Raw genomic sequence first — 23817 nt, forward strand, 5'->3', positions numbered from 1 at the left:
TTAGAGAGGCAACAAAGTTGGCTGGGAGTCAGTGTACCCTGGTCCTAATCCATGCTGAGAAGTACGAACAGATGCACTTACTATCTCTAAGATTCATTAATGCAATGGCACTTAGCATATATGTACCTCATACTAAAAAAGTGAACAAAGTTTGGAATTCAATGTTCAGTCCAAAAAAGGAATCACACCGAATGCAGAATTGGCAAAGGGACTTCAGAGGCCGTTAGTACAACTCACAAATGAAAATGAAACCCTGCACGATATACCCAACTCATTACTTGAAGACTATCAGTGACAGGGAATCCATTCCTTTCCATTTCCCATTTGGGAATAATGATCATTGTTAGGGAATTTTTTCCCCTTTACAACAAACCCAAATTTGCCACGGTGGGAAAACTATTACATTGTTTGAACCTAGCCCTGGGTGGCTGAGATATGAGAACTGTCATTTGGAGACCAGATTTGTTGAATGTTTAACTCAGGGTCTAGGTTATGCTAACCCAGTCAGCTCTGAAGACTGATGCATGAAATGTGAGGAGTTTTCTCTCATCTCAAGCAACCCATATATCTTATCTGGGATGGTCAATCACCTACTGTTTCCTTTATTTGAATCCTATATGATGGGTAACTTACAGACACTAAGAGTAAGTGAGCCACTCCTTTACAGCTCTCCCCCTCTACTTGATTTAATGTTTCTAAATTACTTCAGTTTGAGATTTCATTCTCCTTACCACTTTGCAACTGCCCCTCCCCACCAATACCATTGCTTAGAACCATTACATGTTTTCAAAGTCTACTTTGCTCTAGGCTTCCGAAGAGCTAGGCATATAATAGGTACTTAATACGATTAATTGTGGAAAATTACATAAAGTTAAAAAAGAGCATAAATAAATATTCAAGACTACTCTTCCTGCCTGGCAAGTTATATGTAATGCACCTGTGCTGCCATACTGTTTTAAAAAAGGTATTATGAATGACTTTTATTTTAGTTTCACAAGAGTGCCTCAAGATGAGTCAGTGGGTCATGTAATCCTGAGATTACATTTATGTGAATAAGAAGAAACAAGAGCATAATTATTGATTCACTCCTTTCTGAGCTTAATGATACAGTAAAAGGTTGCTGGAACAGAAGATCCTTCTTCCATTCCTTCTGCAGGTGGTTTGCAACCCTTATACAAAGATACAGACATAGATATATCCTGCAAACACACCAGTTTAGTTAACGAGCACTTTGCATAGAAAAGACAAAAACAATTAAGACATTCCAGTTTTATGGCTTTGGACTACCTCCAGTTCCTAAAAAGAAAGAAAAGTCACCACTCGTTAGCAGTAGAATGTGGTACCATCATTCCCTAGGACACTGGATAAGCAATGAAGATTAAAAGGGGCTATACTTCATATTTGTAATGCTTATTCCTTAGTTTTTTAGTCTCTGGTTCCATATGATAAAACACCACTCAGTATTCAAAGACTCCATTTCCACAGTTTCAATATGGCGCTTCCCCATTGACCAAGACCTCATCCCACAGCAACCACACCAACATACACACATACAAGCCACTAAAGAAAACTACACCCAGATGACTGAGGTCCCATCTCTGAACACTGATCATGGGAGCTCTTTTTTTTCCCTTTCATCTGTAGGAAAGAAAAATATTCTTCCTCAGAGTATGCTCGGATAAGATGGAGTACTGCTCTTCGGGGGCCACTGTGCTGTTCCAGTCATAGATTCTGTTGTTGAGATCGATGTGGAGATTCAAGAGCGAGCATCTTCTGAAGAAGGGGAAAAAGCCAAAAATGAATGCCAGGAAGGGTATATTCTAAAGTCAGAGCTAAGTGACTGAGGCAGCCTGCAGCAATGCGGTGAGGTTCACAGGAGTGCAGGGCCAGGAGATGAGAGACTTGCATATTCTTATTCCCATTTTAAAGATTCATCCCTCTGGCTCTCAGCTTCCTCATCTATAAAAGAGGAACATATATACCCTCTGCCTACTTCACATTGTGAAGATGAGATAAAAGATGTGAAAATGCTTTTAAAAAGTTAAGCAAAAAAAAAACAAAACCCTACTATGAAAATGCATAGGAATATAGGCAGTTCCTGACTTAGGAACTTCAGACTAATGAATGGCTTTTAATATATAAACTAGTAGTGGGATAGAATGATAGAGCTGATAGTAACTCAATTTAATATAATTTTAAGCAGTCATATTTATGGATTGGTGGCTAGAGCATCCCACTGATTTTATCTGTTTTGTTTTATTATATGTTACATATAAAGTTATATAGATAGGTGTGTGTGTGTTATATATAAGATATATAGATATACATGAACTTACATATATATAAGTTCATAATATTTTTATTTATTTATTTATTGGTGAGGCAATCAGGGTTAAGTGATTTGCCCAAGGTCACACAGCTAGTAAGCGTCACGTGTCTGAGGCTGGATTTGAACTCAGGTCCTCCTGACTCCAAGGCCGGAGCTTTATCCACTATGCTACCTAGCTGCCCCCATAATATTTTTAAAGGCAACAACATTTACTGATGGGGGGAGTAGAACTTACTACCATTCCATTAAGAACCTTGTTTCCTGGGTATTCATTCATTCAATAGACATTAAGTTCCCACCATAAGCATACATAGAATGTGGACCATGTGGGCCTGAGGAAGAGACAATGGTAATGGCTCACCTCAGGTTGTGTCAGAACTCTTGGCCCACATTCTATGCACATCTTTGGTGCCTACTGTATGCAAACACTGGGGGAGATTCAAAGAACAAACTAGGATTAAATATGGTACCATGGAGTGAGATTTATAGACCAATAAAGGAATGTCACAAACCAGATATCTCCGCTACATAGTCTGCCGTGTCTATCAGAGAGGTGCGAGGAAAGGGCATTTGACTATTTGGCAGGAACGTTGTAGAGAGAATTCTGATTCTGGGCCAGCTGGGACAAGAAGACCTCTATAGTCCCTTCTAATTTTCTAATTCTAATACTCAATGATTATACCAATAGAGCTGGGGGAGGGAGGAGAAGAAAGAGAGAAGTGGGACAGGTGTGCTCAACAGAACTTTCATCTACCTCATATTCCCTAGTTCTCTTCAAGGCTTAATTCAAGCGCTACCTCCTACAAGAAGCCTTCCCTGATTTCTCTACCTTGCCCCCCAGTGTTCCATATATAGTATGTATTTACTTATCTATATATATTTTGTTTCCTCCCAGTAGAATGTAAGCCCTTTGAGGGCAGAGATTATTTCTATTTTTGTCTTTGTATTTTCAGTTCTAGGCACACAGCAGGTGCCTAATAAATGCCTTTCAGTTGAACTAAAAAAAAAAAAAAAGAATGTATCCAGAAGCCTCTTCCCATAGACATAACAACTATTCAGATGAAAATAAAATTGTACTATTACTACCATTTTTCATGTACATTTTGAGTTAAATAGGCTTTTGGGAAATGCCTTGGGAATCTTATGACCCATTTATTATAATATTGTTTCTATTGTAAAACGTGTTCTGAATTGCCAATAACCAACTTGAAAGAAAACTATTGGAACATAACTCAGCCAGAAATTAGGAGCTGCTGCTGTGGTTAGAGTATAAAGAAAGCTAAATCTTTAAAAATGAACGTTAAAAATTGTTTTTACATGTAACTGGAGGAAAATAAAATACTAAAAAAAAAGAAAGAAAGAAAGAGAGAAAGAAAGCAAGCTAAATCCCTTTTCTTCCTGAATAGCCCCGCCACAACACTTATGACCCATGAGGAGGCCTGTTAAGGGATGTCAGTGACACTCACCTCTCCTTAGGTTGATGCAGGAGCTGTGAGAGGCAACACAGGTAGAAGGATGGTGAGCTGGGAGACTTCTCCAGTACAGAAACATTCACCTTGCACAAACTCCAAAAGATGTCGGCTTCCTGATGAATAGTAGAGTTCCTGGGTGTCCATCCATTATAAGACACTTTGCCACCCCTGCCATCCACCTCTAAGACACTATTTGGCTCCTTGTGGTCCTCTGGTACAACATAGTTCTGGATGAAAAAGAGTTTTGGTTTCCCTAAGAGCAAAGGGCAAGCATCCCCAGTGAAAAACTTCCTTATCTGATGCAGAGGAAATCCTGGGCAACGCTGGTCTTTCCCAAAAATGTTCTCAGAGTCACCTCGGCTGATCAGAATACACACAAAGATGTCATAATCTTGGTGCTTGGAAAGGCAGGAAACTTGATAAAGAGTCTCGCCGATTTCTGTTGTGTTCAGGTGTCTAGAATACTGAACATCAAAACCCAGGGAAGTAAATGTGTCTTTAAGTGGATCTGGGGGGGAAAAAAAGTAGAAAATATTAATTTGAGAAGATTTCAAAAGAAAAACCAGAAAGGAAGCCTTCATATATATTTTTATTTTATTATTATTATTATTATTATTATTATTATTATTATTATTATTATTATTATTATTTTGGGGCAATTGGGGTTAAGTGACTTGCCCAGGGTCACACAGCTAGTAAGTGTCAAGTGTTTGGTCTGAGGACGGATTTGAACTCAGGTCCTCCTGACTTGAGGGCTGGTGCTCTATCCACTGCGCCACCTAGCTGCCCCCATTTTTTTTTTTTGCAGGGGAGGCAATTGGGGGTTAAGTGACTTGCTCAGAGTCACACGGCTAGTAAGTGTTATGTGTCTGAGGCCAGATTTGAACTCAGGTCCTCCTGACTCCAGGGCCAGTGCTCTATCCACTATGCTACCTAGCTGCCCCCGCCTTCATATTTTCTAATGGCAAAACTGTATTATTTTGATTTTTAGAATAGGGATGTCAATGGCAGTCTTTGTGCAATGAGGGGCCATGAGGGATTGGGCCGGCAAGAAGAAAGGAACGCCCACAGCTGGTCAGGTCTATCTATGATCCTTCTTTCTGCGCCTTCTCATTTTTCTACAAGAACATTTACTCCTTCTAGCCTCGAGCTGGTCAGGCACTGGTGCTATTCAACTTGACCACTAGAGGGAGACTGAGTCCCTTTGTCAATGCTAACCTACCAAGATGCGACCTCTTATTTCAGTTAAACTAAGAAATCAACCAACCAACCCCATTTCAGGTGTCTCAGTCCTGTCTGGGCTGAATGCTAAACTTTTAAGCAACAATTGGTGCTGCTTTTAGATCTAATAAGACCCTTCATTCTTCCCCGGACCCACTTTCTAGCCTTATCTTCTATCCCCTCTCTCATCCTCCATCAAAGATCATCTTCTCTGACTTCTAGCTGTATTTCTGGCCTGTTCCCCAGCATGCACCAGATACCTGCGTGGAGGAAGCACATGACTCCCAAAGATTATTTATATCCTCTTGACCTAAGTCCATCCTGCACTAATCTTGCAGCTACCTTCCAAGCCCTGTCTCCTGTTTCTTTCCCCTTTTTCCTTTCCCTTTCTTCTAGGACCTATTACATGAACTGGAACACATCTACCACTTGCTGATTGTTAAGGGTGGCTCTGTCCTTTGGTAAGGTGAAATTCAAGGCTGGACTTTCAACTTGGTTTCTTTAGTAGCCACATGGCCTTCATGCCATGCACACCTGTCCTTTGGGGCCTTGCCCTGCATTATTATCCACTTCTTCTGAGAGCAGAAGCACACTTCCAGTTTCAATATCTTTCAAAGCCCATGTTACCCTTCAGATTGCCCACTAAGTTTCTGTTTTCTCTTTAGAAAATGCCACTGGATCTCAGTTCCTTCTAAGAAGGAAGAAAAAAATGTATATATTAATCTTATATATTATTGTAAGAGGCAGCTGGGTGGCACAATGGATGGTGTGCTGAGCCTGGGGTCAGGAAGTCCTGAGTTCTATATTATTGTTATTATTAAATATAATTATTATATAATAGCTAACATTTATATAGTGTTTACTATGTGCCAGGCACGGTGCTAAGTGCTTTACAAATATGATCTCATCTGATTCTTGCAACAATCACAAAAAATAAGTGCTATAATTATTTCATTTTATAGTTGAGGAAACTGAGGCAAACAGGGTTAAGTGACTTGACCAGGGTCACACAACTAGGACGTGTCTGAGGCTGGGATCTGAACGCAAATCTTCCTGACTCCTGGCCTAGAACTCTATCTACCAACCCATATACATATATTATATCATATTTCAAATACACACAGAGACATATGTATGCATTCAGTGTTGACCCCCCCATACCCTTTAAATTATCACTTCTATTCACTTTCCTGTGTTCATCATTCATTAACATAACCTGACCCTGCAAGGAAAGTAATCTAGAATTTTAACATTCCAAATGTTTTACAATTCCAAAATAATAACAGTAACAAAAACCCCAAGAATAACAATTCACACTTATTTAAACCTTTTACAATTCAAAAAGAGTCTTCATCATAATGATATAAGGCGGTAGAAGGGGTAAGCCTCATTGGCCCCATTTTATAGATAAGTAAACTAAGGGTCAGATGTTAAATGTTATACTCGTTCACCATCATGTTAGTGAGTGTTAGAGTAGTATTCAACCTCCCACCTCCTGACTCCAGGTTTTTGATTAGGGGAGTTATGTCTTTGGGCTTTATCCACAGTAAGCCACACACCTTGACAGGGTGTGAAGGAAGAATTGAAGAAAGGGAGAGAAGTTAGGAGACTATTGCAGGGAAGGAGTAATGAAAGCCTGGGAGAAGCAGGATAGTGGCAGATAAAGTGGAAAGGAGGTAATGGCTGAGAAGCCACTAGGTGGCTCAATGCAGTGAGTGTCAGTCCTCAAACATCAACTAGTTGTGTGACCCTGGGCAAGTCACTGAGTCACACAGATTCCACATTGTGAGGATCAAATGAAATAATATATACTAAATGCTTTACCACCAAAGCCCTACATTATATTAAAGCCCTATATTCAGTACAGTCATTTTTCTGTCATGTCTGATTCTTCATGACTCTATTTGGGGTTTTCTTGGCAAAGATACTAGAGTGGTTTGCCATTTCCTTCTCCAGATCATTTTACAGATGAGGAAACTGAGGCAGAGAGGGTTAAGTGACTTGTCCAAGGTCATACAGCTAGTAAGTGTCTAAGGCCAGATTTGAATTCAGGAAGATGAGTCCTTCTGACTCCTGGCCCAGCCCTCTATCCACTTTGCCCCACAGGTATCCTAAAGCAATATATAAATACTAGCAATTATTAGATGCTTGTGGAAGTAGCAGTTATCAGGAAAAGGTTAAGTGATCTGCCTAAGACAGTCAAATAGTGAGGGATACAGCTAGGACTCAAATCCAGTTTGTCTAATTCCAAATCTAGAACTCTTTCCACTGTACCTCACTGCCCCCAGATAGTGTTTAGGCTTCAAACTTGGGAAGAGAAGGGAAGAGATGAAAAGGAAAGGGAAATGAAAATGTGGGTATTGGGGCAAGATGCTGAGTTCAACTTTGGACAAACTGTAACAGACCCAATTTTCACCAAAGGAAGAAGGTCATTCCCCTATCAGGGTAATCTCAATCTAATTTAGACATCGTTGAAAAAGTAGGATCAGAGGAATACAAGAGTTGAGGACAACAGATATTTGGATACCACTAGTTCAACTATTCCTGCTAATGAAGGTCATCTTCACTGTTGATTGGCATCCAGCAGAAAGTTTCATCAGGGAAACATTTGAAAATGTTTATATTGGCTGAAATGAACCAGAAGCCACTGGTTCATTTATTGGGGGGGGGTGTGTTGGTTCTATTTAAAACTAAGAGAAAAGAAAGCCCAAGAATAAACCAAAGATTCACAGTTCATTTCAGGCAATGCTTTCAACCTTTTCCCCAACGAAACTTTCTACTAGATGCTAATAAATAGTAAAACTGACCCATCTGAGTCTCTCTTCCCCTAGCTTATCGTACAGAAAATAGGAAAGCGCCAAAAGAGAAGCAGCAGCAGGTGTCAGCCCTGAAGAATGTACCCAGATAGACCACAATCTGGAAAACCAATCCCTGGATTAAGTGAGAAATGAATTTACATATATGAAGTCAACAGAACCAGGAAAGCTAATAATGGCGGTAGCCAAGTGGCACAGTGGATAGAGTACCAGGCCTGGAATCAGAAAGACTTGAATTCAAATCCAGCCTCAGATACTTAGTAGCTACGTGAACTGGGCAAGTCACATAACCTCTGTTTTCCTCAGTTTTCTTAAATGGGGATAATAACAGCACCTACTTTCCAGGATTATTGTGAGGATCAAATTCGATAATAATTGAAAAGCACTTAGCACAGTTCCAGGCACAGAGTAAGCACTATAGAAATTCGTGCTGTTGTTTGTTTTTTAAATAACTACTCCCTCCATACCTACACCCTTGCTGCAGACTCACCACCGGTAACATACATCATCAAGTGTGGCCATTTTCTCTCCTAGGATACTCCTAGCAGCTCTCAACTCCCTGAATTAGATTGTAAACTCTTGGAGAGCAGGGCTTTCATCATATCTCTCTTGGAAATATCAAAGGCTTTCAAGGAACCTCAATTGAATCTGAACCAATTGTAGCTCCCTAGAGAAGTTCAAAGTCCAAAGTTCTTTGGCCGGACTTTATCAAAACCAAGAGCAGGGAGAACCATGTGTTAAGAAATAACTCACTGGTTCAAAAGGAATGTATATGTAGAGCCTATATCAAATTGCAGGCCTTCTTGGGGTGGGGGGAGGGGAGAGATGGGGAGAAAATTTGGAACTCAAAATCTTATGGAAGTGAATGCTAAAACTAAAAATTAATTAATAATTAAAAAAAGAAATAACTCAATGAAGAAGCCTAAAATCTAAAAAAAAAAAAAATTAAATCAGTGGGTTTAATTTGAATCAGGGGTATAAAGAAAGCCCTAACCATCTTAAAACCTAGCTGGAAAGAAGTGATAACTAAGTTGAAAAAAAGTAGGCCCTAGGACAAGATACTTAAGGTACAGACTCAAAACATGTTGCTGACAATAAATAACCCACTTGACCCTGGCAAGAGAGTAAGAAAGTACCTAGAAGTCCTGGTAACGTTTTCCAAAAGAGGAAATGAGGATCTTGGTAATTGGCCTGCTCTATTCAAAATAGGAATGGCAAAAATGGAAACTTCTCTACATTACTGCCAAATACTTTCCCTTTAATAACTGAGTATCTGTCAACACGGGACATCTCAGGGATGCCATAGAGCACAGGCTTGGCTTGGAGTCAGAAAGACCTAAGGTTATATCCAGCCTCAGACACTTACTAGTCCTGTGATCCTGGACAAGTCACTTGACTCATTTGTAAAATGAGGATAATGATAGCACCTGTTTCCCAGCGTTATTGTGAGGATCAAATGAGATAACAATTGTAAAACACTTAAGCACAATGATAGTAAGCACTACATAAATGTTAGCTATCATACGTGTCATTTGGAAAGGAAGCAACAAGGTATAATAGAGACAGTGCTAGGCTGGCTATCCTACCTCTGACTTACTAGTTATAGGACCACGGGCAAGTCATAATACCGTCAAGCTACAGTCTGATCAGACGTAAAATGGGGCTAATGATATCTACAGACACAAATGTCAGTTATTATGTGCTGGAGGATAGGGGCTCACAGTGAAACAAGGTACTCTCCTCCAATCTTTGTGAGTGTAATTGTGGGGACAGGTTATTCCAAACTGGTTCATGGTCTTTTTTTTTTTTAAACTATTGATGAATTTGTCCCTTCCCATCTTATCTATGTCCTTGGACATCAAATGTACATGCAGAGACTCAAAAGGATGTCTTGATTATCTTGTTAATTTTTTATAATCAAAATAAAACTGCCCATTATAGACACAGGGTGGACGAGGGCATCATTGATAAAAAAAAAAAGACATACCCATAACTTTCCAGGTTTGCTTTCTTTAACAAAGGAATTCTTTTTACAAAAAGGAAAATTATTAGAGATCAGTGACCTGACTATATATTGAGTTTTCAATTTCATTTAATTCTATATAAGAAAACTAATGCTAGATGGAAGCATACTATCTGCTCTCCTTTTCTTTTGTTGTTTTGTTTTGATTCTTCTTTCTCATGGTTCCTCCCATTGGTTCTAATTCTTCTTTACATCATGACTAATGTGAAAACATGTTTAATATGAATGTATATGTAGAGCCTATATTAGATGGCATGCCATCTTGAGGAGGGGGGAGGAGAGGGAAGGGGAGAAAATTTAAAACTCAAAATCTTATGGAAGTAAATGTTGAAAACTAAAAGTTAATAAATTGTTTAAAAAAATAAAAATAATAAAAAAAGAAAACTAATGCTAATGGTCAAACAAATTATACTATAAAAATGGAATCAAAATTTACTGAGCTACTGAGAAATGACTATGAAGAATTCAGAGAAACATGAGAAGATTTAAATGAGTAACATGATGTTGAGCAAGGTAAGCAGAAACAAGACAACAAGCTATGCGAAGACCACCATAATAAATGGGAAGACAAGACATCAGAACTTGAATCAAAACAGTGATCAATTGGCGACTTCAGACACCAAATGGCAGACATGACCAACACACTGATTTGTTTTGCTTAACTTTTTTTCTTTCAAGAGAGTTCGCTATTGTTGTTTCGATCATTTTCAGTTGTGGCCAACTCTTCATGACCCTATTTGGGGTTTTCTTGGCAAAGAAATTGGAGTGGTTTGCCATTTCCTTCTCCAGCTCATTTTACAGATGAAGAAACTGAGGCAAATAGGATTCAGTGGCTTGTGCAGGTCTCACGGTCAGTAAGTCTCTGAGGCCACATTTGAACTCAGTAAAAGAGTCTTTCTGACTCTAGGCCTGGCACTCTATTCAATTCACCAAATACCTGTCCCTAACTCTTCGCTTTTAGGGCTGAGAGAAGAGAATCACTGGGAAGTGATGTACTGGGTTTTAAGTATCAATGAAACATACAAGGGTTTGATTGGCCTATCAGCCTAGTCTCTATAAGCATGGGCAGAGTGCCCAATTTCCTTCATGGAAGAGACAGGGATCCTGCTTCCTGGACAGCCCTGACGATACGTAATTACAAAAGGAAAGAAAATCAGTGCTTCACTCTCTCATTTCCAACTGGGAGTAACTATAAGGGCAGGACCTAAAAATCTAGTCTTTGTCTGCCTAGGCAGTATACTAAACAGTAATTCCACCTCTCCTGCTGCTACAGGCATGGAGAATCTTTCCCTCACTTTTTTTTCTTTTATATGAGTTCTTCAATGATTCTGGAAGTAGTGGACACTTGTCTCAATAAGGTTGTGCTTCAAGACTATAGAAATTACTCAATGAGTGGCCTTCTTATCAGAAATAAACTAAGCTGTCCCTTATGATTCTAGGAGGACAAGCCGCTTGAAATTACTTCTATCTCATCCATTCAGGGTGTGTTTTCAAACTCAGATGCCACAAAAGAGACACACCCACCTCCCTCTGCCTGAGAACAGACAATGGAGGAGGCCCCAACTCAAGGCTAGTCTCAAAGAACAGATGAAGGGCAGCAAAGGCAATGAAAGAGAACTGGAGTTGGATTTAGAGAACCCGAGTTCAAAGTCCAGCTCTGCTACTAATTACTTGGCAGACTGTGGGGCAAGGCTTTGAGCAACTGTAGACTTCCTGTTTCCTCATCTATAAAATGAGAGGGTCAGATTAAATGACTTCTAAAGTCCCTTCCACCACTAAATCTACAATACTATAACAAAGCACACTTTTCTACTCTTGGTAGAGACACAAGGGAACTACATGTATGAAATGCTGCATGATATTGGATTCATTTCACATTGATTGGTTTTGCTTGACTGTTTTTCTTTGTTACATGGTAGGGTTCATTAGTGAGGGGGAGCACATATCTGGACTTCATCAAAACCAAGAGCAGTGAAAACCATTTGTCAAGAAATATCTCAGTGAAGAAGCCTGAAAGTTGAAAAAGTAATTATATCATTGGGTTTATTTTAATCGGGAGCACAAAGGAATCCCCGTTGTTGCTGTTGTTCAGTCTTGTCTGACTCTCTGTGACCTCATTTGGGATTTTCCTGGCAAAGATATTAGAGTGGTTTGCCATTTCCTTCTCCGGCTCATTTTATAGATAAGGAAGCGGAGGCAAAAAGGGTTAAGTGACTTGTCCAGGGTCACATAGCTAGGAAATGTCTGAGGTCAGATTTGAACTGACAGCTTCTTGACTCTACCCACTAAGCCACCTAGCTGCCCTAAAGGAAGCCCTCACCATCTTAAAATCTAGTGAAAAGAAGGTGTGATAACTAGGAGGGAAGAAAATGGGCCCTAGGACAAAAACACTCAAGGTACCAATAGCATTTTGCATACAATAAATAACCCATTTGACTCTTAAAGAATTTTTTAGCACCCCAAAGCCTTCAATAAAACCTTTTAAAACTAGAATTTAATACACTGGAAAAAAGTCCTTTTTTTTTCCAAAACCCTGGAAAATCCCTATTGAATGTGCCCAACTCTCTTAGGAAATGGGCTTCTGGAAAAAAGCTTTTTCCTCTTATCCCCTCAGCACTGAACTTCTGGGAAAGAACCAATCAAAAATGTACTGTAAAGGCTTTGCTTTGCTAAGACCAATCCCACAAGAATAAACATACTAAATTCTTATTCACCTAAACTTCATCAATTTGGAGTTTCTGGTCATTCAACCCACATTATCTATAAAGAAAAACATTTCTAAACAAATCAATAGTGTAAACAGATCACAGGGAACATGTTTAACCATCAAATGTTTACGCTGAACCTGGTACATGGGTAATAAAGTCAACAGTTTGTTTTGTTTTTCCTGGAAGGGCTCTGTCCTGTGCTTTCATCTGTTGGAAGAGGAACTCCCTCTACCAGTGTATATCAACATCTTCTCTGAAATTTCTAGTCCTAGAGTTGTCTGGGCTATCGATTAAGTAACTTGCCTAATGCCACACAACCAGTATGTGCCAGAAACAGAACCTGAAACCACTTCTCCTTGACTTTGAGGAGTTTTTATATGCAAAACAGAAAAAACTGTTCATTTGTTTTTGTTTTATTTACTTATATTATTTTTCCCTCTGATTAGAATGAAAATAGTTTCAACTTCGGGGTGGGTGGGCTAGATAATTAGTGTTTATTGTACATGTTCACTGTACTTCAAAATTTCACAGATCTCTGATTTCTTTGGTGTGTCCTGCTGTCACCCATAAGGACCTTACTCCTTGATGTTTTAATACAAAGTCTTATTGTGGCCAAAATACTAATTATCATAAGGCTCAAGTCTCCTAGAACTTAAAAACAGAGAACCCACACTCCAAGCCTTTCCAGCTTGGTAGGTCTGCCAAAACTTGGGCTCAACTGGAATGGTCTCTGAGAACTCTGGGTCACCTCTATGCCACAAAGAGGCATTGTAATAGGATTGCAAGTACAGGAAACACCATTTCTTGAAAAGAAAGTGTTTCTTTAATGTAGGTTCCCTTACATCTATTCCAACAGTTGTTTATCAATTAGTCAGATTCCAAATTAATGAAGCTTTTAAGGAGGTTTTGCTGACCAGAGTCCACTCAGGCAATAGAAATCTCCAAACAGCTAAATCTGCTACATTTTCTTAGTTCCCATTCTCCTTGAACTGTTTGCAGCTTTTGAGGCTCCTGAAGCTTTTGAGGCTCCTAACCACCCAGTGAGACACACTAACTGTGCTCTCGGCCGATTTTCCTTCTTCCTGTCTGATCCTTCCTTCTTCCTCACCTGAGTTGGAATATCTTGCGTATCCTGGCCGTTAAATGTTGGTGTTTCCCAGGATTTGATCTGGGCCCTCATCTCTTTCCACACCCTCTCTTTTAGTGATCAGCTTTCATGAGTTCAAATATTACTTTTATGAAGATGACTCCCCTAATCTCTCTCTTGAATAATAATAATAATAATACACTGTCAACTGCCTGTTGGATATCTCTTGGATATCCTGTAGACATCATCATCAGTAACAATGATGCCGGTAATAATAATGGCTACCATTTACATATAGCTTTAGGGTTTGCAAAGCATTTTAAATACATTATCTCATTTGTTTCACACAATAACCCTGTGAGGTAGATGTTATTACTAACCCCATTTTACAGGTGAGGAAATTGAGGCAGACTAACCTGTCCAGAGTCACACAGCTACTAAGTGTCTGAGACAGGGTTTGAGCTGAGGTATTCCTGAACACAGGTCTTCCTGAACAGAGAACATGAAGACTCAAATTCATCATCTCCCCCCACTTGAGTCTCCTCCATACATAAACACACATATATACATATATAAATACATTCATATATTCGTCATATAATAACATTAAATATATTACTATATAAATATATAATGCATAAAGGTGTGATGTTTTAGATATATACATATATAACATGTATATTCATACATTCATCATATAACATGTAATATATTACTATATAGATATAGAATATATGCACATGCATATATTATATATAAATGTATGTTTTAGATATATACATATATAACATATACAAATATATTCATATATTCATCATATAATAATGTAATATATTACTATATAGGTATATAATATATGCTCATGCATATATAAAATATAAAGGTATGATGTTTTAGATATACATATATAACATACATATTCATATAGTCATCATATAGTAACATGACGTTATTGTATAAATATATAATATATGCACAGGCACATATAATATATAAAGGTATAATGTTTTAGATATATATACATAACATACATATTCATATAGTCATCATATAGTAACGTGTGACGTTATTGTATAAATATATAATATATGCACAGGCACCTATAATATACAAAGGTGTAATGTTTTAGATACATACATATATAACATATACAAATATATTCATCATATAATAACATGTACTATATTACTACATAGATATATAATATATGCACATGCACATATAATATATAAATGTGCAATATGGTTTAGATATATACACATATATTTATTCCATTATCTACCAAGTACTTACCACTTTGCCTTACTAATTTTGCCTCCTAATTGGTCTCCCTGTCCCGGGTCTCTCTGCTCTCCAATCCAACCTCACTCTGCTGCAGGCTGCCAAAATAGCCTTCCAAAGGCCCTAGTCTCAACATGTTACTTCACCTGATCAAAAATCTTTAATAGCTCCACATTACTTACAGAATAAAATAAAGACTGCTTAGCCTGACATGGGGCAGCTAAGCGACACAATGGATAGAGCAAAGTGCTTGGAGTCAGGAAAACTCATCTTCCTGAGTTCCAATCTGGCCTCAGACGCTTACTAGCTGTGTGACCCTGGGCAAGTCACTTAACCCTCTTTGCCTCGGTTTCCTCATCTGTAAAATAAGCTGGAGAAGGAAATGTAAAACCACTCCAGTATCTTTACCAAGAAAACCCCAAATGGGGTCATGAAAAGTCAGACATGACTGAAAATGAATATCAGCCTCACTGAACAACAACCCTCCACAGTCTGGCTCTCACTTACCTGTGCAGCCTTATTTCATACTACTGGCCTTCATGAACTCTTTACTCAAGCCAAACCAGATTATTGCCTATTTCCTGAAGCTCGTAATAGTCATAGCTCATATTGATTGCTTCTATATGTTCATACAAGCCATCTGTTACCTGTGGAATAGACTCTCTCTTCATGTCCACATCTCAGAAGCCCTGTCTTCCTTCAATCATAGGAGCACATATTTAGAGTGGGGGGGGGGGGACCTTCAAGGCCATCAGGACCATTCCCCTTAAATTTTACAGCTCAGGAAGCTGAAGCAGAGAGAAGTTAAATCAACTGCCCAGGGTCACTCAGCCAGTAAGTGTCTGAGACAGAATTTAAACTCACAATACTTATATATTGTTGCCCCACAAAAGAACAAGTTCATTGAGACCAAGGATTTTCTTTGTCTATTTGTATCCTAGTGCCTTGTATATAGTTGGTGCTTAATAAATGTTTGTTCAGTTATATTGATCAGAAAGTGAGAAGAAGACAAAAAACTCATGGTGCTCCCCTACTTGTCCTTTTTACACTCAGGTTGAAATGAGTTGAGCAGGTTATAGTGTTTTCCATATATCATCTTATTTAATCTTCACAACAAATCTGGAAAGTTGATAGCATAATTATTACTATCTCAATTTTACAGATGAAGAAACAGGGTATAGTGGAAAAGGTTCTGGGTTTAGAGTTAGCTCTGCTGTTTACTACCCATATGCCTTGGGCAAAGACATTTGAACTCTTTGGGTATGTTTTCCTCAGAGGTGAAATGACAGAAGTGGACTTGATAATCCCTTTCATCTCTAAATCCTGTGGACCCATGAAGTGAAGGAACTTGCCTGAGATCCCACAGCTAGTCCACAACAGATCCAGGATTTAAACCCAGGTCTTCTGATTCCAAAATCAGTGCTCTTTCCATTACATTGCAAAATACATCTTTTTTTTGGAGGAGTTCCCAAGACTGGAAAACAGGAAAGCCCAACCCAGTGTTTTGCAACCCAAGCCAATAAAAAACATACGGTTACTGTTCCATCTCAGGGACCCACACATCTATCATCCCAAATTTCATTTGCAGCCTGTCAGCCTAGACAAAAGAGCAGAGGCCAAGACTACTAAATGTCATTGTGCTGAGTCTGCATCTTCCAATGTTAGGCCAGGTAAATGTTACTGATTCAGCTTGAAATAACAATGAAGGATATGCAGCTAGGCTCAAGTGGGCCCCGCTCACAGGACTTCTCTACTGCCTATTTTTAGCTTTCCATGAGTTCTAATGGGATATTGGTGGAGAGAGCTCTGCTTAGCAAGTGTCTCTTATGTGGAAAGTTCTAAAAGCAAGTTGGCAAATCTGAACCCTAGTCCAGGTAAAAAGCATACTTGCAATTTTTATTTTGCAAGTTTCAAAGAAAAGTGTGGAGAGAAATGAAAAGGAAAGCCATTCTTCTAAACCTGCAGGGATCATCTTTTACTCAGGAGGCTGAAAAAGAGTTTGGGCCTCGTTTCAAACCCCAGAGATAATCACTTGTGTCACAGGGTATTTCCTACCATCTCAAACCAAATATCTAGTTCTTTGATATGTTGGTGTGATTCAGTTGTTTCCAACTCTTCATGACCCCATTTGGGATTTTCTTTGCAAAGATACTGGAGTGGTTTGCCATTTCCTTCTCCAGTTCCTTTGTACAGGCGAGGAACTTAGGCACACAGGGTTAGGTGACTTGCCCAGGGTCACACAGCTAGTAAGTGCCTGAGGCTGGATTTGAACTCAGGTCTTCCCCACTCCAGGCCCAGAGTTCTATGCACTGCAACACCTAGCTGTCCTGAAACCATGTCACACAAAAGCTGATGACTTATCTAGGTAACTCTATGTATACCCAACTACCAAATTAACATTAAAGCAATTAATCACAGTGATTACTCTTACTTCTTGTCAATAGCTCCCTACTGAATAAAATCCAACCTTTTATTATAGCAAGTAAAGCCCTCTGAGATCTGGTCCCAAACTGCCTTTCCAGCCTTATTTGCCACTACCTTCCCTACGTTTATCCAATACTATAAATAAACTGAACTAGATACTACTGCTTGAACACAATCCATGCTTTCTCTCCTTTGCCTCTTTATTCATGCTGTTCTTTCTTCCATAAATCCTCAACCCCTCATGGTTCACCTGTCAAAGTGCTACTGAGATCCTATAAAGTCTAACTCAAAAGACACTTTCATTCATGAAGTCATCCCTAATCACTCCCCCACCCTGGCCAATCATGATTTCTCCCTCCTTTAAATTACAGCAACTCCCTTATGACACTGACCAGATGCCATCTTATACTTATTTGTGTACATGTCATCTTCCTTACTATGTTACAGACTCATTAAGGGCAAGGACCACTTCATTTCCTCTGAATTCTCCACAAATGCCTAGCACAATGTCTTGCATACAAAAAGACATCCAATAGATATGTGGAGAAAGAATAAAAGCATGAAAGAATGGAAGAAAGGGGATCATCTGTAAAAGGGGCAGGGAGTAGGACCCAGGTATTCCTTCTTATTCTTAAAAATTTTTTACAGCATTCTCCCAGTACCTATCATTTCTTATCTATTTCAGGTTGCATATTTATATTCAAACATTAAGAGATATTTTGTACACAGATGCTATTTCCCAAACAGAGCTATGAAAATTCATTAAGTAGTGACTCTGGAATTCAAATCAGATAAGCCAAGAATGAGGAAAATTCAGATGTTTACAAAGAACAGGATGTTCCGCCACTGAGAATCTTGGACTGTGCATTCCTACAAAGAGCAGACATTGGGTCTGTGGGATTCTCCAAGGGAAATGCCCAACAAAGCTCTAAGTACAATGAATGATTCATCAATGTGCCTGATGATGAATGAATCAAACAGGAGAACTATGTTTAAAAAAAAAAGTTGTGGCAACTCTCTGGATCAGCTGAAGGACAACAGTGCCCACATCTCCTTTTACCTCTATTAGGAGATTCATTTAAGCATCTTAGAGCTGTTATTGGGGTTTTCATAGTCAGAGAAAGGAGGAGAAAGGGAAGAGAAGAGACAAGAGAGAAAGAACAGAGAGGGAGAAGATAGAGCAGAGAAAAGAGAAAAGGAGAGGAAAGGGAAGAGAGGGAAAGAGAGAGTGAAATAGAGAAGAGAGAAAGAGTGACAGAGAGAAAGGGAAAGGGGGGGGAAGAGAGAGAGAGAGAGAGAGAGTCTTTGTATGGTCACATTTCCCTGAACCAAAAGAAAAAAAAATAGGACACCTAAAAAAAAAATGGGGGCAGGGAGGGGCACTTAATCTAAGATTGCCTGATGTGTGCTTATTTAACTTCTTAAGAATGCCTTTTCTGGAAACTCTCCAGGATAAATTTTAAAGCGACTGTGAAAAATAGTTCTTAAATATCCAAAGAATATGTCCAAGGTTTAGAGAACTGAATGACATAGAATGACTACTCCCTCTCTCTAAATAGATAAAAGAATAAACATCCTTTTGCCTCCCTTATGGACTGGCTTCCTGACCTTCCTTGGTTGTCTCAGCAATGACGCTGTTTGAGTCAAACATAGAATTTCAACTGAAAAACCAATCCAGACCCAAATATGGGTGGCTGATGTGAGATTACAACTGTGTAGGCACTCAAAAATCAGATTAACCCCAAGGCGTAGAGGTGAAGGAACATAAAGACCATCATCCTTAGCTAGATTGTATCCAATGAATCCAAAGGAGATCTCTCTTATTCTACTCTCCGAATATCTCCAGAAAATATTTCACTGAATAACAACTTAGTATCTCACAGCCCCTACTGCCATAAAGTCATTTTTTAGAAACTCCTTCTACTGGAACAGAAATCATTTCTACCTGTTTCATACTCTCTAAAGAAGAAGAAAAAAAGTTCAACAATCTCCCCAAATGCTATGGCCCATGTCACGGTTTTGTTTAGCTCTGGTACAATGGAAAGATGATAATATGCAGCATTGGGTAAAAGCTTAAGGAATTCCGTTTACTTGGGGGACGTCAATGAATTCAAAAAGGCCGATACGTACCGGAATTATTGCCAGTGCAATCAATTATTAAACAGATTCCCAGTGGTTGACTCTTTAGCCTGTATTCCTCACTAGTCACCTATTAGAAAAGGGGAAAAATGGGTTAAGAAAGATTCTGAATATTACTCTGTCCCTTCCAGGCCCAACCATATGCCATGTCTCCTTCTAATTTGCTTCCCCTTAAAATCCCCTTTTCAGCTAGTTCTAATCCTTTCTGTAGACTCTGATATAGAGTAGCCAATCAGGTCTGAGGTTGGAGGAATCTGGAAATTTCTTTCCATTGATGCTATTTCTGTTAAGGGAAATGATTACAAGATAAGGACTCTACTTCTACTTTTAGTTTTCTTTTGGTTTTTTGACGTTTTTAGCTACTACATCATCCCAAGAAGTACTTTCTATTCTGGCTTATGTTTTAATCCCCAGATATCTTTTGAACCAGAGAGAAAGGAGTCGCTGCATTTCCTGACCAGCCACAATAAGGCATTCTTTCAGGGCTTATATAAGTAATCCCTTCTCCCAAGAAAGGGGGGGAAGCTCTCTGGCTTCCATCAGTACCTCTTTGAGCAGCATCTCATCAAGAAATTAGACTGACAAGACACAGCAGCGAGAACTAAACCAGCCCCACCCCCACCCCCGCCCACTTCTACTCAGGTGTAATGCAGTCACCTTGTTGAGAAGGGATAAAGGATAATTTTAACTTTTCCCAGTTATCCAAGCTGCTAACTCAGTCCATTTTAATTTCTTCCAAAATAAGAGCACATTCTTCTCTTTCCTATGGTTATCAAGTCCTCTTCTCTCAAGAGGAGCATTAGCCAAAATAATACTATTAGGCTGCTAAGTTCTCTTCCTGCTGCCGCTATCCTTGTAACAAACAATACATTAATTTAGAAGCATTTGCCAATAATTCAATATTTTGTCTTAAAATGGGAGAAAATATCTTGAGGAAAGACAAAAACATCAAATCAGATCACTGAATCTGTACCTGAGGCGAGGATTTTTCAGATTCTTGAATGGATGTTTTAACTGCTTCTGTTGGGAGAAAAGAAAAGTGTTCAAATGTTAATGTGATGTATAACCCATGTCAAATTGCTTGGCTTCTCAATTGGGAGGGGAAAAGGAGGGAGAGAATTTGGAACTCCAAATATGAAAAAAAAGCATGTTAAAACTGTTTTTACATGTAATTGGGAAAAAAATAAAATATTTTTTAAAAAGTTAATGTGAGAAGAAAGGAGGAAAAACTACTGTAGTCCGCAGTTGGGAAGGACCTGGGTTCCAATCCTACCTTTGACCCTGGCAAGTTGCCTGACTCTGAGCAAGTCACTTTATCTTTCTGAGCTTCCATTTCTTTAGCTCAGTAAACGATGATGATGGTGATGATGGTGATGATGATGATGATGATGTAGTATTATTATCCCCTTTTAAGGGGATAATAATATTTGTCTAGGTACCCATCTAACAGGGATGGTGAGAGGAAAGCGTTTTTGATAAACTTAAAACTACCACACTGGCCCTAGAGTCAGGAGGACCTGAGTTCAAATGCGACCTCGGACACTTGACACTTACTAGCTGTGTGATTCTGGGCAGTCACTTAACCCCAACTGCCTCACCAAAAAAAAAAAGGGGGGGGGAATGCTGTAGCAATATGAATATTTACTATTAAAGCTATAGGAATATGGAGCCTATTCACATGATGGCAAAATTCCCAAAGGCTACCTCCTGGTTTTCTCCCTGTCTACTTTATGTACTTTAATGCTTCTTTGCTCTTTGCTTTTCCAGTAAAGAACAGCTCTTTGAAAGCACACACTTTTTTTTTTTTTCATCTCTGTCTTTTTTATCCCCAGTTATGTCTTGCACACAGTAGGCACTTTATAAATGCTCACTGAATTAAATGAACATTCAGTTTACTCTGGAGCCAGAGAGCTCAGGTTGTACATTTCTATGCTAAAAAACAGAAATCTGGGAAGGAAATGGCAACAGATGGCCCCTTGAAAGAAAGTCAAAGTAGAAATGCCAATCCCACAGCTAAATAAAGCAAGATAAATTTGCTCAACACCTCTCCCTTCCCTCTCTGCAACTTCCATGTCTGAAGGCCATTTTTTTTTTCTTCACAGCTAATGAGGAGCCCCTGGATCACAGTACTGTCGAGAAGGATCAGAGAGAAAACATTAATGGAATCACAAAATGTCAGTGATGTGGGGAGCCGAAATCTAGTGTACACCTCTTACATTGAAGATAAGAGAAAGACAAGGCCCAGACAGGTTTCTTTCTCCCTTTTTTTCTTAATTTAACAAGGTTGTAACAAAATTGCCCTATGTGCTTATGTTCTGCTTTGAATTTCCCTTGCCTACTGATATTGTCTTGCCTGTGATAACACAGCTAGATAATGGTAGCATAAGAATAAGAGGCAGGATCTTGATTCCAAACTCAGTGCCTTTCTCTACAATATACTACAATGCCTATTTGAATTGAATTATATATTGATAATTGAATTATACCTATTTTAGGCATGATAAGGTAAAGCCACAAAATCTCAATGACATATGCAAGTTAGTGAAATTGCTAAATTTCCTGAATTATATTTCTGTGGTTCACACTATACTTCTGTTAGAGTAGAACCCCTTTATAATTCTGATAATGGTAGAAGGGGGAGGGTCATACGTCTTTTGTAGGCTGTGTCTTATCAGGATTTTACTGCATGTGCATGCTTATGTGTGAGTGTGCTTACATGTGAGACTATATATGAAATATGTGTCATATATATCACTCTATAAACCAGGCCTCCCCCCTTCAAAAAATCTACAGAAACAAGAGCTTCTGGTGAACTGAGGAAGAGAAGGCATGTTTATAGAATGATAGTGTTTAATAGTTGGAAGAAACCTCAGAGATCACATCCAGCATATGCCTCTCATTTTAGAAATGAAGAAACTGAAGCCCTCAGAAGTTATGTGATTTGACCAAGGGTACACTGGTAATAAGAGGAAGAGCCTGGATTTGAACCCATTTTGTTTTCTGACTCCAAATCCACTTTGGGATTTGGCTTTTTCCACTTACATTAAATCAATATAATAATGAGACATGTTACAATGGAAGTTTACTTCCTCCTGTTCAATGATCTATAATCACTGTTTGGTATGCAGACCATGCTATTTATCATGACTAAATCCACTGTGGCCAGATCATAATTTTTATCTTATTTCTCCCTTTATAAAAAAATTTATATCTCCAGTCAAAGTAATGAAGATAATGGATTAGCCTTGGTGTTACTTAAATTCAGATAATTCTATCATACCTTAGATTAAGCCATTAGAAATCATAATCAGTTTGCTTATTATGAGCTTTAAAGGGGCCCCAATCTGACTACTGATGGAATACACAGCTGGAGAAAAGGAATGACTGTGGAAATTCCAAGGATAGCTATGTAAGGTTTTTACTTTCGAAAGTGAAAGAAAGATGACCTTACTTGAAATTCCATGCTGTCCAAAGATCGGTCTTTCCTCCTTACTCATTCCATTCTTGAGCTTGAAAGAAAGAACAAGGTCATGCTATATTTTGTTCTCCTTCCCAGTTGCCCTACCACATGTCAACACATTTCATCGAGACTACTTCTCTAGGGAAGGAAGTACAAGAAGGGAAGCCTCACAATTCTATCAATGAGACCTTAATTAAGCACCCTACAAGGTCTGAGGCCCTAGGCAGGTACTGGGGTACAAGATGAAAAAACAGAAACTAATACATTAAAGTATGGTATGGTGGTAGAGGGGAAGTTTAATGGTTTGATGGATAAATAAATAATTACGATAGAAGAGAATGTGGTAAGTACATAAGAGAGGTAGCTAGGCCTTGAAGGGAGAAGCTTTTAACAGGCAGAAATTTGGGGGCAACGAGTTCCAGGCATGGGGCACACAGTATGAACAAAAGCACATAAGTGGTAGAGTTCTTGGGAAAGGATAGAATGAGAGCCAGAGACGGAAAATATCCTGTTTTGTTTGGAATGTGATGTGTGAAGATAAGGAAAGTAAAACAAGGTTGGACTCAAACTATGAGGGCCATTAAATACCAGGATAAGAAATTTACATTTTGCTCACTAGACAATAGGGAGCCACTAAGGATTCTTGAGCAGGAGGACACTATGGTCCAATTTGTGTTAGGAAGATTACTAGGACAGCAGTGGGAAGGATGGACTGAAAAGGTGGTAGATTAGAAGTAGAAAGACCAGGTAGTACTTATCCTAATAGTCCAGGAAAGAAGTTATGAGAGCCTGAGCAAGAATAATCAATCAGTCAATCAATAAGCATTTATTAAGCAACTGTGTGCCAGTCTCTGTTC

The 23817-nt window shown here is 38.9% G+C and overlaps 1 protein-coding gene across 4 annotated transcripts in view; it reads right to left on the bottom strand.

Annotated features, from left to right (window-relative positions):
* Positions 1–1254: 1254 nt before the first annotated feature.
* The window catches only part of CFLAR (CASP8 and FADD like apoptosis regulator), a 63977-nt gene continuing 41414 nt past the window's right edge, over positions 1255–23817 (bottom strand). For all 4 annotated transcript variants that reach the window (XM_027873481.1, XM_027873482.1, XM_027873483.1 and 1 more), the window contains 5 exons: positions 22952–23009; positions 20474–20520; positions 19492–19570; positions 3796–4309; positions 1255–1773 (listed from right to left, as the gene is read on the bottom strand). In XM_027873481.1, the coding sequence (XP_027729282.1) occupies positions 1635–1773; positions 3796–4309; positions 19492–19570; positions 20474–20520; positions 22952–23009 (837 nt within the window). In that variant the 3' untranslated portion in view covers positions 1255–1634. The remainder of the gene's footprint in view (positions 1774–3795; positions 4310–19491; positions 19571–20473; positions 20521–22951; positions 23010–23817) is intronic.

The sequence above is a fragment of the Vombatus ursinus genome, unplaced genomic scaffold (genome assembly GCF_900497805.2).
Source record: "Vombatus ursinus unplaced genomic scaffold, bare-nosed wombat genome assembly UNPS02014802.1, whole genome shotgun sequence".
Taxonomy (NCBI): domain Eukaryota; kingdom Metazoa; phylum Chordata; class Mammalia; order Diprotodontia; family Vombatidae; genus Vombatus; species Vombatus ursinus.